The sequence below is a fragment of the Etheostoma spectabile genome, chromosome 1 (assembly GCF_008692095.1).
Source record: "Etheostoma spectabile isolate EspeVRDwgs_2016 chromosome 1, UIUC_Espe_1.0, whole genome shotgun sequence".
Lineage (NCBI taxonomy): Eukaryota > Metazoa > Chordata > Actinopteri > Perciformes > Percidae > Etheostoma > Etheostoma spectabile.
The window spans coordinates 8,634,461-8,648,807 of NC_045733.1; the positions used below are offsets into that span (position 1 = coordinate 8,634,461).

The 14,347-nt window shown below is 39.2% G+C and overlaps 1 protein-coding gene across 12 annotated transcripts in view; it reads right to left on the reverse strand.

Annotated features, from left to right (window-relative positions):
- Nucleotides 1–13,326, reverse strand: part of plekha7b (pleckstrin homology domain containing, family A member 7b) — an 83,356-nt gene extending 70,030 nt beyond the window's left edge. For 3 of the 12 annotated variants that reach the window (XM_032514752.1, XM_032514744.1, XM_032514715.1), the window contains exons 1-3: nucleotides 13,025–13,322; nucleotides 12,844–12,920; nucleotides 12,678–12,735 (exon numbers count right to left, since the gene is read on the reverse strand). In XM_032514752.1, coding sequence (XP_032370643.1) covers nucleotides 12,678–12,735; nucleotides 12,844–12,920; nucleotides 13,025–13,224 — 335 coding nt within the window. In that variant the 5' untranslated portion in view covers nucleotides 13,225–13,322. Of the gene's footprint in view, nucleotides 1–12,677; nucleotides 12,736–12,843; nucleotides 12,921–13,024 lie in introns of all 12 variants that reach the window. The other 9 variants (XM_032514792.1, XM_032514706.1, XM_032514699.1 and 6 more) reach the window with 8 other exon arrangements.
- Nucleotides 13,327–14,347: the final 1,021 nt, after the last annotated feature.

The following is a 14,347-nucleotide window of genomic DNA, read 5'->3' on the forward strand; positions in this document are numbered from 1 at the left end:
AGAGAGCAAGGGGGAGGGACCTGTAAGGTGTGCTTGTTCAAATTTTTAGGCTAAGTCCACGTTTTCTCAGAACTCCCTACTGCAGCTTTAAGGAATTTGTATAGAGTAAAACACTACAAAGAACCTTTAGTGCTACAAATCCTATAATCAGTCAGTAGATGTCAGATTAAGCAGACAAATCTGTACGGATCTTCATGGTGAAAAATAGTTGTGATCACAGATGATAACTTGCAAAAGATCATGGTACTATTTCCTGGTCTAACAAGAACATAGGGCATTCACACATAGGGAATTAGTTAGGTTCAAGGTGATCTTGTAAGTCAAGCCTTTGATTGTTCTCTGACTTCCTGTGATTACCTGATTTCCCTACAATAACCTTGTTTCTTGTGTGCATGTAAACATTGTTAGAATGCACTATAGATGCTAATATGTCAAGCATTTGCTTAAAGCAGCAACAATCTTTTTTTTGACATGCAGGTCAGTGGAACAAGCTGAAAAAACAGCATTGACATATTATCACCTTATAACGTTGTTGTGCTAAACCTTTCAACAACAGTTGCCTATCTAGAAATTTCAGCAGACAGAGAAAAACATTAGCAGCCGTGTTTGGCCACCGGATGAATTTAAGTCCACGTGTTTGAGTCCAATAAGCTCTCTTTGGTCTTCTCCAACTCCTGAGGGAAATACCCTTCTTTTTAGTGGCTAAGTGTCCCCCTATGTTCACCAGGTAGTTGGTAATTTTGTCTGTCTGCCTGAGAAGAGCTGAGAAGACTGCAGCACTGGGTAATATTCTCTGTGGGTTTGTCAATGAGTGACACCTTTTATATTACACCTATTGATTTGATCCATTGTTAATATAACAATATTGATTAGTGCAACTTTAAAACTATTGTTGCTAACGGTAATTCAGGTAGAAGAAGTTTTGTAGATTCTGCCCCGTGTGGAGCATGTATGTGATTAGCAAGCGCTTAGTAGCAGACTGATTGTGGAAGTAAATAAAACACTTTTCATGCAGTTTCTTAACTTTTACAAGATGGATAACTTAACTGAACCTAAGCTCTATAAATGCAAATTTTCTATGCTTGCAGAAAATCAATGGCATTACACTGTTTCATATTAGATTTTCTATTGATGATATGAGCGTCTCACATTCAAATGACCTTTTTTATTGTTAATTTTACATCAAACGCTGGAATCTGTTGGACAAAATAAAAAGGTAATGTCTCAGACTCTCTCTTTTTACACAACATCTATCTTCCACCTAACTAATCACCACTCTTCTCACCCGTCTGGTGAGATGAGAACAGTGTGGGAGCTGCTTTTCTCTGCAGTGGCCCCAGTCACACTCAGGCTCTGACAGAATGCGGCAGAAAGAACTGTCATCTGAATTCAATCAGAGGTAGGCTATACAAACTCTCTTTCTTCCGGAGAAGCAGCTGAATTTACTCAGGTGCTGAGCTTCCTTCTTTAACAATATTTAAAGGGTGATACAAGAAAAACAGGGGAAAAGTTTAGTTTTTGTATTACATTAGATTTCTGTTGCATGCCATTTCCTTTTAATTCTGCTGTACATTATCAAAGCATAATACAAATATCCAGATTGTACTAGCGTACAAAAATATGTCTTTTACACAACGACAAACAAAAACTTTAACTGTTATAATACCATTAAACCAGTGTTACCTTGTCTCAATTTGCCTCTTCTCCTCCAGCTCAGCAACCAACTCTGTTTCATGATCAGCCGAGTCAGTCCCCTGGCCAAAGGGCAAACAACTGCAACAGCAGGTCCCCATCCTGGCTCAGGCATCTCCCTTGCCCTGTTCTTGCTCTGACTCCTGCTCCAGCTCTGACTGGTCAACCTGTTCAAGCCGTCTGGACAGTGAATGACTCATTCTAGATAATGTGTATCATCCAACAGAGCACACCTCAGGCTCGCTACTCTTAATGTATTTATTCATTGCAGGTTCGCAAGTTAAAAATTGCAAGTCCAAACAAGGGGTGATGGAAAGCTTCCTCTGTATGCTGTAGCACAAACATCCACTGTACTAGATTCTGAATCTATTCTTTTGTTTCTCTCGTCTTTATTCAGTCCGCTGCTTTAACCTCCAACTCTATTTGTAGGCCCCGACAGTACTGTGCAGTATTGTCTAACTGTCACAAGCCTCGTAATAAGTCACCAAATGACATGATATCGACAATCCAGCCCTGTTTGTAAAACGCTATGGCCTCAAGTGAAGGTTCAGGCCGCCTCACAAGCACGAAGAAAAGATAGATGAACAAACATAACAGCTGGACAGCATTTAAACATGATACGAAGGTCTACTGATAATGACAAATGGTCAACATAAATCACCCTACAGGAGTGAGAGAACTCTTCACCAACATCCCATATGCAATTCCTTGGCCATGAACGATGATTTTTAATTTCAGTATTCCTACACAGCACACATGATGCAAAGGCGGGAAGAGAGGCGCAATGAGCATGGTATTAAATTAAAATGAGGTAGTGCAAGCTAAAGTGCAGGTATTTTGTCATAACCTCGAACTTTGATGCTGCAATGAGAACATACCATATATGTTTTCAGCTGCTCAATCATTGGATAATTTTCTTATTTCATCGGCATTACAAATACATGACGATGGTATTTCAATCATAAAATATAGCAAATAAGAAATTAACTATGACTACATTCCCCAACCAGCAGGCCTTTCTAAGCATGAAGGGAGGACGTCTAACTTGACAAAGCATTTCCTGCAACATGGTACAAGGGTTTAGTCCTGTCATAGCAATAATGCTGTCAAAATCTAATTTCTTTATTTTGCAAAAATAAGGCAGGAGTAATTCAGTCCATCCGGACTTTGCCTGTCAAGAATGACACCACCATTTCAGAGTATCTATTTTTAGCTGAAGGTCACTGTCTCAACAAAAATCTTGAGGGAAGGAAGAGAAAAGGAGAAACTGAATTGATCACGCTGAAGAGTCTGCAGAAGTGATGTATAGCTGAGACGGTGCAAGTCTCTACAGTATAGTTATTAGGGCTGGGATGATGTGCTTTTGTCCCGATTCGATTCTTTCATGATACATGGGCCGATTTGAGTATTGTGATTTTCTTTTCCTTCTTTAACAAAAACAAAAGTTGAATATTACACTTTTAGAAACACTGTAAAGGCATTTCTAAAACTAATTGTTTTCTAAAAAGAATCCACATCACATTAATTTTTTAATTTGTAAAGAAGTACATAACATATTTTCCGCATTTTCTGCTTTTTTTCGTCTGTTTTGCTGGAAACGGATATGATGAAGTCACTGTCACAGGTGAATCATCTAAAATCACAATACATAGGATTTACGACAAGCACAGCTGGCTCTTTTGGATATAGAATTGAAGGGCAAACACGGTCTGCAAGGTGTGCCAAAGTATGAACGCAGGCCTGCACTATATAAATATGTAATTAATATTTGCTCACTGGAGCACATATACAATAAGAAAGCTGCTGATGTTATAAGAGCTTATTAAGTGAAACAGGTGTGACAAAAAAAGTTCAACTGGATGAACCTAAAAACATATCCACTTTTTATCTATACCTCCCAGTCTGTAACATTCAAGCACCGGTTCTCTCTCAGATAGCAGAGTTATAGATATACATTGTATGTTGGTAAGATGAACACAGCTGCCTCACTGTTTCTGTCACCCTCACCTCAACTTTGCTGAAACAAAAGCACTTGCACTGATCCCTCTCCACCATCTGATTGGTATTTAGTAATGTGTTTTCAATTGTTCATTACTTCCCATGGCACCTGACAAAGATTTCCAAACAATGTCTCTTCATGGTCCCCTTTGTGTAACCCTGAGGTTACTTAGCAAATCTAACAGTATTAGGTCTGTAAATATGTTACATTCCACTCTGTAAAAACTTTGAACAAAGCCTTTCTCATCTGTTTTAATTGGTATCATAAATGTGTTTGATAAGTAGTTAGTAGCAGAGATAACTTTATTGTCTCCTTGGGGCATTTGGGTTTTGGGCACTTCATGACAGGACATCAGACATATGATACAAACAAATAGTCCCTCCAAAAGACACAAAAAGACATAACATGAGAACATACCATACATCACATACTACAATACACTATATTATACACCCTTGGGTATGACCAAACCAGCTGAACATCTAGCTTATTTTGACTGATTTCAGGCTTTTGTGGCTTGTGGTACAGAAGATACATTTGTATCTGTTCTTGGTCAGAAGGGGTGGGCAGAAACAACGCCTAGATGGCATTAGTTTACCAGTATCTTTGTAAGTGTGTTCAATACTCGAAAGTGTTGGTGTAGCAGCCAAGGACAACCCAGGATGCTATGAGCGATGAAGTGTTCTAGAACCAGGGAAGTGATTTCTTCAGCATGTAACCAACCAACCTGCAGCTTGACAGGTCCAGCAAGATGGTGGATCAAATGTTGGTCCAGGGGTTTACCCACTATGTAGTGGAGGGTAAAAGAGGTCTGTCAACAGAAACAAGGGAGGTTGAGACGGTGTCAGTGTGCCCCGAAGAGGAAGTTGCCCGTAGAACCCAAGTCAATGAGGGTGGTGGCTGCAAGGGAACCATTTGAAGCAGTGAGGTTTATGGAGGTACACAATGGAGAGGAACACAAGGATAGAGTTTGGATGGCACTCACCAAGGGTCGTGGTGGACGAATGGGAAAGGCTTCTATGGTGTGTCCTCCAGGTCCACAGTATAGTCAGAGCCTGTGGGCTAAGCTATTTTTGGTGTTCAGGTCAGGCGTACATAGTCCAACTGCATGGGTTCACCTCCTGGTTCAGTGGATGGACGTAGCGGGGTTTAGTCAACTCACTTTAGCAACTCTGGCACCGATGGGCCACCAGGTTTACCAGTTGCATAAACCTCTCCAATTCTATGTTGTCATCATAGGCAGAGAGGTGTAAGCGAAGCGATGGTTCTAAGCCCTGGCTGAAGGCAGTGAGCAGAGCCGGCTCATTCCACCCACTTGCAGAAGCCAAGGTATAAAACTGGAGGGTGTAGTCTGAGATGGAGCTCTTGTGTTGTTGAGGCTATGATTTCATTCTTGAAGGGTGGTATCACTAGAGGGGAGACCAAAAACTTCATGGAAGTGCTCTGTAAATGCCTGAAGTGAGTTGGTGACCGGGCCGGTTTGCTTCCAAACACCTTCAGCCCACTGGAGGGCTCTCCCACTGAGCAGGCTGATGATGTAGGCAATTCGTGCATGGTCTGTGGTGTAGCGGTGAGACTGCATCTCGAGCGCCAGAGAGCACTGCAGCAGGAAGCTATTACAGTCTTCCGGGGCACTGGAGTATGGAGGACCCATGGGACCAGCTAGGTGTGTTGGAGGTAGAGCAGGAGAGGCAGCTGCTGCGTTGATGGCTTGTAGCCACTTAGCTACCAATTCTCCGGACGGGGTTGGGGTTGGCAACTGCAGCTCCAGTGCCTGTGGTGTCTATTTTTGGTGTGGTCTTCTGTTATGGACTCAGACTCAGGACACAGAATAAGATCCAAACGTCTTTAATGGAGGTCTTTGTCAGGGCAACAAAAGTCAAAAATACCCACAACTCAGGAGACTTCAAGTTAAACTGTGCCAATAAACTTTGAAGTAAAAAAAAACAAGGAGATGACCAAAACTTCACTGGAGACAAACACAGGAAGATGTGGCACAGCAGCAAAACTGGGAGAGTCCATATGTCATGTAGAGTCATGTAGTGATGAGACCAGACAACCACTGAGGACTGTAGATGGTTTTTGTAGTTGAGCTTAAACAGGCAACAGGTAAGGAGGGCTAATAGGCTGGTGATAGTGAACGATAATACCAATTGGGTGGTGAATGGGGAGTAGGCGTGACTGAAGGAGAGCCCAGTGCTGGTGTGACAGATTGTTAGAAAATGTATATATTCCTGTGTCTCATTAAACCTTTAGAACATTGTAAACCGAGCCCTGCTTTGTGCCACTTTGTTCTTCGATATCTTGTAACTGCTTTGAGAATCAACTCACAGAGGTCGAGCCAGTAGATGATAGTATACAAATCACAAAAAATTGTGATGGGATTGTTTCATCAGTGTCAACAGTCAGTGAAATATGTTGTTAAGCTTCAATACATTGCCTAAAGGTAAAGTTTGAAGTTACATTCTGAGTCTTAATCTAAGCATTGGCCATTTCTAAAATGGGTCAAAAGTGAGATTTTGCTGCTTCTTTGCTCCTTTGAAAAGAAACTAACTGGATTGTCTTCCTGCCTGAGCCCAAAGAAGGACCAATTGGGAAAACAATTAAAAACTCATATCCCAAATCCATTGTGGTCAAGTCATCTCACACAGAATAGCCCTGCCCTGCACAAAGAAACATATTAGAAGTTTTACCTACACTTTAAAGTTTTCAAAGTAAACATCCAGTGTCAGCAGTTTCTGAAATACTAAAACAAGCCCATCTGGCACAAACAACCATGCCATGTTCAAAGTTACTTAAATCACCTTTCTTTCCCATTTGGATGCTTGGTTTGAACTTCAGCAGATCATCTTGACCATTTCTACATGCCTAAATGCCACGTGATTGGCTGTTTAAATATTTGTGTTAACGAGCAGTTGAACAGGTGTACCTAATAAAGTGGCCGGTGAGCGTATGTTGCTTGCTAAAATAATCTAAAATCCATGAGGGCAAAAGTCAGTGACAGGACCTTGGTGCTCATTTTCTTCTTGGTGCTTATCTTTCTTCTTCTGTCTTATTTGCTAATTATGTTTTGAACTCAGCAATGAGGTATGGATTTGCTGTGTTCGCAAAACAAAAGCTTCATTAAACAGCCTTAAGATAAGGGCCTGTAGGAATAGTTAACTTCTTTTTTATCCCCCATTAAAACACCCTGCTTTAAAACTCCCAAAACATCCCATGGCTAATTAACTTATACTATCCTAATCAAAAATCGTCAGCTAGTTTAAAAAAAATGCAAGCATAACCTAAAATCATAACAAGCAGCAGGAGAATTGGAAAATAAACACTACTGAATATTAATAGGGTTATAACACCTGACAAGTAAATGAAGTTGAGACTTTCTGTTGAGTTTTTAGATCACACATTTCTTCCTGGACTTCCCTTCCACAGCATTGTAAGCCCCCTCAACAACGTGAACTGTGTCCTCAACAGGACACCATTGTACCTAAGTGGGGTCATTTCTTTCCCTCAGGAGCTATAGAATTGCACATTTCCTATCCTCAATGAGTGCTAGTGATGTGGTGGAGAATAAATCTAACTGAACTCAGTTTCCCAAGCTTTACAATATGAGGAATGGATTTCTCATACTGGATTTCTCATATGCAAGGTCCATAGCAGCTGAGACCTCCTTCTATTATAAATAAAAGAAAGCTTAACTTAGTTGTACTGTACCTAATAATGCAATATGTTATACACATGTCATTGCCACACATCTAATTTTTCAGCCTTCTTTTGCTGTCCAATTGCTTACTTAAATTAATAAGCATCTGTTACACGCGGTTACCTCACCACACAGACCTGTTTTATCTGTGTCATATTATCTTCCGGATGATTTTGGGACAGGATTTTCGAATTGGGTCACTTCCTTGGCGATCTGCCAGAAGTATGACAATGAAAGTTTCAATCTGTTTCAGATGGCGACATTCCTTGTCCATTATTTTTTTAGAATTTTCACTCCAATTTCCGCATTTCAATCTATTGATTTGTTGTTGTATCAAATATACTATAAACTACATATTTAAAAGTATATTTTATTGTAAACAAATCCTTCTTAGTATGAGCTTAGACAATGACAACTGTTTAGACCCTTACACTTTTGGCACATAACAACAAACAATACATCAGCAACCATTTATCAGGCAGTTCTGGTCTGCAGGCCGGCCTACAGCGAGGTGTAAATAAATGTGAGTTTTGCCACAGGGGCAGTGTCTGAACAATCCCTCCTTTGTACTCCCTCTCAGCTAAATTCCACAATCAACACACAACCAAATTAACCAACGGTTGTCAAGGCAGCACCTTCTGGACAGCTAAGAGACAAGAGAAGTAGGATGGAGATCAGTGGTTTATATCAACGAGCCTACTTGCTTTGTGCTAAAAATCTGATTCTATGTCAAGAGAGCTTCCGATGATGTCTGATGTTTACGTGAAAAGTCTATGAGTGTGACATGAAATTTCATCAAACATAAAGAACCATGATTTGCAGCCTGAAGCAGAAAAACAAACTCATTTAAATGGAGTGCTAATGGGGGATGTTCCTTTAGTATTAATGGACATTTAAAAAAAGCTGAGTTGTAGCCAATTAAAAACTAACACTTGTAATGATTTTAATGGTCTAATATAGTGCCAATATCCAGGTTGTCTAGTCCCTTTCCAAAATGTTAACGTGATCTAAGGAATAATCCCATTGAGCTGGAGCCATCCACACTGATTTTAGTGTTTGAGGTTTGCCATCTAACATCAATAACCAAAGCATATTTTGCACCAAAGCTGTTAACATATTCCTGTAGGAGAGTAGGCTGTTTTTACCTTTAATCTGCCTTTGATCTTAAAAAATTAACCAGGACTGTGTATCCACTCGTATAGCTTAATTAGCCGAGTGCTGGAGTTAAAAGCTAGGTACGCTTAACACAAGCAACACTTCCTGTAATTACCCTGTACTCACGGGACAAGTAAAGAAACCTGGCATCATCCAGGTCTGCAATAAACCAAATAAAGCACCAGAGATAAACTTCTCCACAATGAGAAAATGACAGTACTCAGTCACCAGAGGATTGTAACAGAAACGTCCCACACTGATTTGTAATGAATAAGGTTGCGCTAGGCTCTACACCAATCAGCTGTTTTTAAAATAATTATCCATATGAACACTAATTTTATAGTTACACCATTTCATGAACTTAACAAAGACTAATTGATCTGTCACAGAGCAGTTGGGAATACAGCATTATCTCAATATCAATATGTTAAAATTTACTGTCAAATATTTACATAGTCAAAGTCACTTGGTACAAGATCAAATGTATGTTCTTTTTGACCTTTTCACTATTCAAAGCTGATAATTGTGAACCAAGATATATCTTTATTAGCAATTTTTCTAAATACAATTATATAATTAATTTTTAAAACAACATTACCCAGCAGTTTTACATATTCTGGCATAAACAATCATTTAACTTTCTTTTACAAGAATATGTTGAAAGATAAGATAGTTCTTTATTGATCCCCAGAGGGGAAATTCTGATGTTATAACCGCACAAGACATACATAAGTACAAATAGAGAAGTATAATAAAAAATAAATAACAGTAGCAAGTCTAAAAAATGTCATCAGTGTTCACCAGAAATAATATGTATAGTAAATATAAGAAGTGGTTATACTGCGTAACATATACACACACCAGTAGCAAAGTATGAAATACAAGATAAGGTGAAGACCAAGATAAGCTGAATGGCACAAGAGAACACTCTTGGTTTGTTCCGAGCCACGGTTTGACTCCAAGAAATTAGCCCTTGAAAAACACACAAACAAGCAGGAAACAAGCGCAAAACAAGATCCTTTCACCAAGCCAACTGGGCAACAAGTAGTTGACTGATTTAATAGCCTTTAACGTTTAATATTTCACACAACTTTACTGTTGTATTGTTCCATTTTTTTACAGAGAAAAAGCAAGTGAATGAGGTACACAAAGACCGCCTTTATTCTGCGCACACACACACACACACACACACAATATAAGTGGCGCAATGACGCATTTGTTTGTTGACACTGTTTCATATGTTTTTTCAAAGCCAACATCTTTGGAAACCAAAATGTCTTTCGAAATGGCTGAAAGCATTTGGCCCAACTCTTATTCTACCTCTTGTACAGTATTAGGACTGTTTTATACTTATTGTAGCAGGTATTGCTAAAATGAAAAAAATGTTTTGTTAATTAAGTGCTGCAAACTAGTGGCTGCAAAGCACTGCATGTTGTTGAGCAAAGATCTCTTATTAGTAATTGTCAACCTCAGAAAGACAGCCGCTATGGGGATATAAAAGCCCTTCATACATCCCCTCTGTCTGAAACAAATGGGGCAAACTAAAAGGGCCATAACAGGGTGACAGGTTACGGGTATTGTGGAATTATCAAACTTAAACAAGCTACGATGGGAGGAATCATTGTAATTCACAATGACCCAGCTCCCATGAAGAATTTATTCCTCCACTTTGTTTTACAGTAGGCTTCCTATCTGTCATTGATAGCCTGCCTTATGTGATTGGTGTTAGCATGACTTGCTAGTCGCAGTTGTGTCCTGGTTTCTCTCACAGTCTCACTTTGCGAGACCATCCACAAGCTGAGCTAAGCTGCGAACAGAGCCGCTGTAAAATCGTTGTGCGAGAGAAAACTCAGATTGAACATATAGTCTACCCAGCTGTCTTAATATACCATGCAGAAATCTGAAGATCAGTCAACCATAGTCCTCATAAATCCACCAGAGTTTAAAATTCAAAACATAGAGAAAGCAGAAGGAATCGGCACCGTAGCAATCCCGGAAGTTGAACATCAAGGATATATGTTACGTTTACACGTGCCCGGCTATTTTCATAAACGGACATTTCAACCTCCCCGTTTTCAAAACTAACCTTGTGCACAGCTGTCAGTTTTCAGAAAAGTGTGCTTTTACGCGTTCCTCTGTATATTTGCCATCAATGCCATCAAGAGCATGCCAAACCTGTAGATGGCAGTAGCTCTCTTTCCATCCACACGTTGTTATCCAAATTAACTAATATTGAATGAAAAATGCCTTATGGAAACAGTAAAATTCAATGGAATTTCATGAATATTGGCTCAAAGGATCGATATACGGCTCATGCGATAAATGCTGATTAAAACCTTATCTGCCGAATAAATAATGAAACGCGATTAAGTTTTAGGTCGTTTTATGGTTGCAAACCCGCCACAAAACAAAGAAGAAGTTTTAGTTAATTTCTGCTCAGTATTTCCGCTTTGTTTGCACACATGGTGGGTGTCAACAAAGACAGATGGAAGTGGACGAACGAGGAGACAAGAAACTTTCTGAATTTAATTTTTTAGGAACTTGCAAAGGAAATGGCCAACAAAGGTTAGGACAAGCCGTGGGACGTCCTCCGGAGTAAATGGAAAGGACTCAAAAAGTGATACATTTCTCAAAAAAGACTTGTCTCGCAACTGTGCCGGAGGGAAAATAAAAGGCAAGTTGCTTCTGCATCATCATAGCAATGTGTTGATAGTGTTGTTCTATTCTTATTACAGCTTGATATGTCGCTATCAGCTCGCACATAAGCACTACAACTTGCAATATTGATCATGTGTTAGAAGATGACGCAATCAATTTTGTCTAGAAAAACTTTGTTCGCAAAAGTTTGCTTGGATGTTGTGCAATTCAGTGCGAAAATTAATGTACAAATTGTACCAATTTACCAATTTGATTGCAAAACGACATGTGATGTCATTACATACAGGTTTTTATTTGCTTTAAAGCCGTTGGATAGAAACACACTTTCACCAGCTTTATCGCATTAGTTTTTTTACCAAACTTCAGATAATTTGATTGACAAGTGGATGGATACTTAGATAGTGTAATTAGAAGCTTAAGCCCAGGGTAGCCAATCAGAATCCCAAAAATAGCAACAACAGCTGCGAATCACTTCCTCTCTCTTCTCTTCCTCATTCCTCGGCTGCCTAAACCTCTTTTTTTCTCAGTTAGTCCATGCAAACATGCAAACAAAGTTTTCCAAAATGTCCACTTTGGCAGGAGTTTTTAGAAAAAATTGTTTTCAGAGGCAAATTGTCCGTTTGCGTGTAAACGAAGGGCACAAACTAAGGGAAATGTCTCCGTTTTTCAAAATAACCATGTACGTGTAAATGGGGTAATAGACTACTCTCAAAGTCTGATATAGACGGAACACCAGAGACCAGTATCCACACAAACATCAACGGTATAAAACACTGCAGATGGAAATGCAAATCTAATGCACATAATCCTTGAATTTACATACCAATTAATGGAGTAGTGCCTTTCACTGATTTACAAACCTGAATCTGGTTAAGTGAACATGTGAAGGACATGTGGCAATCCGACCAAAAAGAACTTCAAGTCTAGCTATGACTTTGTAAATCCTGTCCTCTCTGCTTCAATAATGCAATACTGCCATACATCTTTGTCACCACATGGTCACACCCCTCTCCTGCAACCTTTACAGTCTCTCTCTCCACACACACTAAGGCTTTGCACCTAATGGAGAGAGTAGAGGTCCTGCATGGAGGATGTGAGGAGAATTTTAATAACCCTCTTCCTGTCCTGCTAGGCACTTTCACTTTGCATTAAAAATGCCGGCAGAGATAATTGCTCTCACCTATCCGATGGGACCCCTGTGTGTTAATCCATATGCTGATGTGTTTCTGTGTTATTTGTCATGTAGCTTACATACTGTGGTTATAGATGTTGTAGATATGTCAACAGCACATCCGTGTAATGTAGTTTAACTCAATCATGTCACCAAACGTGTCAGAGCTGCACAGTGAGTGACAGAAAGAAAATGAAAAGAGTGGAAGAGCATTTATCACACAGCATATTGAAACGAAACAACCAGCTAAACGGGATCAAATGTTACACGGTCAAATAAAGCAATGCCCATGAGCCACTCACTTAATGAAGTAGCTGGCTCCTTCGTCCGTGAAGCCCTCTTCCCATCCTCTTGGCAAATCTATAACACGAACAAAATCACATTGAACGACCCGCCACAGACAGAAAACACATTGCAGCAAAATACTGTCCCCTTGGTATCCAACAAATCAGATATTTCGTCGCGTACCTGACCGTATCATGTGCCCGGAGTTAACAGGTTCACCAGTGCGTGGATGTAGCCAAGTAGTGCTATGACTTTTATCACTGCAAGAAAGACACCTGTTACTGAGCGATTATAAAACAACAAAAACCCTTAATAATGACTCATAAAGTAGGCAATTAAGCGTTGAATAGTTAAACCCGCTCACTTAATAAAAAAGACCCGGCCGTCTCTGCAAACTCCATATGACCAGTGGTCAGGTAGGGTGTCCCGTCCGAGAGGTGCCGCCATGATCTCTCGTCTCTGGCTCGGCTTGTCCCCCCTCTCCCTCTCTCCGCAGACTTTTCCAGGGAGCCCGGATAAAACCACCGCTAGGGCTGCATAGTTTTTAAAGGGGAAGAATACCATAATTCGTCAACAGACCACTTCCACGACTATGTTTGTATGTATTATTTGAGCTGACGAAATGGGCTAATGTGTTCTCAAAAGTAGCAATCTGGTTGATGGTTGAAACAGAGATTGAAGCCCACTGCGGAGAAAAGTTGGTAGCCCCCTGAGTGTAGAAGTGCATTTTAGGACAATGGTGTTGTCACATAGGCTTACATGAAACAAACATAAGAAGACATGTAGCAATCCTTAAACTAATGAAAGTAGCAAAAATGTAAGTCATTTATACGGGATATTAATTGATTATAGCAATACCTCACACAAAACAAATATATATATATATATATATATATATATATATATATATATATATATATATATATTTATTATTCATTTAGAGTACAAGTATACAAACAAACAAGACATTAAAAAACAAGATCAATTTCAAAAAGTAAACTTTTGCCTTGGGTTGAGCAAATAAACAACACATAGGAGTATATACATAGCAAATCTACATTCAGAAGAAAAAGAAATAAGTCAAAATAAACAAATGAATAAATAAAAGGGGCTATCTCAAATTAAATTAAAAGTTTCAAGTAAATAAACCAAATCAAGGGCTTTTCCAACCTTAACCTGTTTCAGTGACTTATACAAAAGGTTTAGCTCATTCTTCCAATGGATCAGGGAGGGTTTGGTCTTAAAATATCTGCATTTATGTATAAAATGTTTTCCTAAAAGCATCAAATTGTTGAGAACAAAGTCTATTTTCTTATCTTCAACAAAAACACCAAACTTTATGTTCATCACTGTCAAAGATGGCATCACGATTCCCCTGGTCTGTAACCAGCTCTGCAGATCTTTCCAGAAGGGTTGCACCGACTCACACAGAAAAAAAACGTGTTCTAGATTCTCAATTTCCTCACATAAAACAGAGTTATTTGTATCAAAATTGAATCTTAGTCTTGAGAATTTGTTTGTTGGGTAAATTTCATTTAAAATTTTAAAGTTGACCTCTTTCAACTTTGAAAGAAGCGAAAATGAGAAATAACTTTTCCTTATTTTCTTAACCTCTCTATCACCAAAGTCTTTCAACATATGTTTTCTTCTTACCGGATTAGGATAGAATTACACAAAATAAATCAAT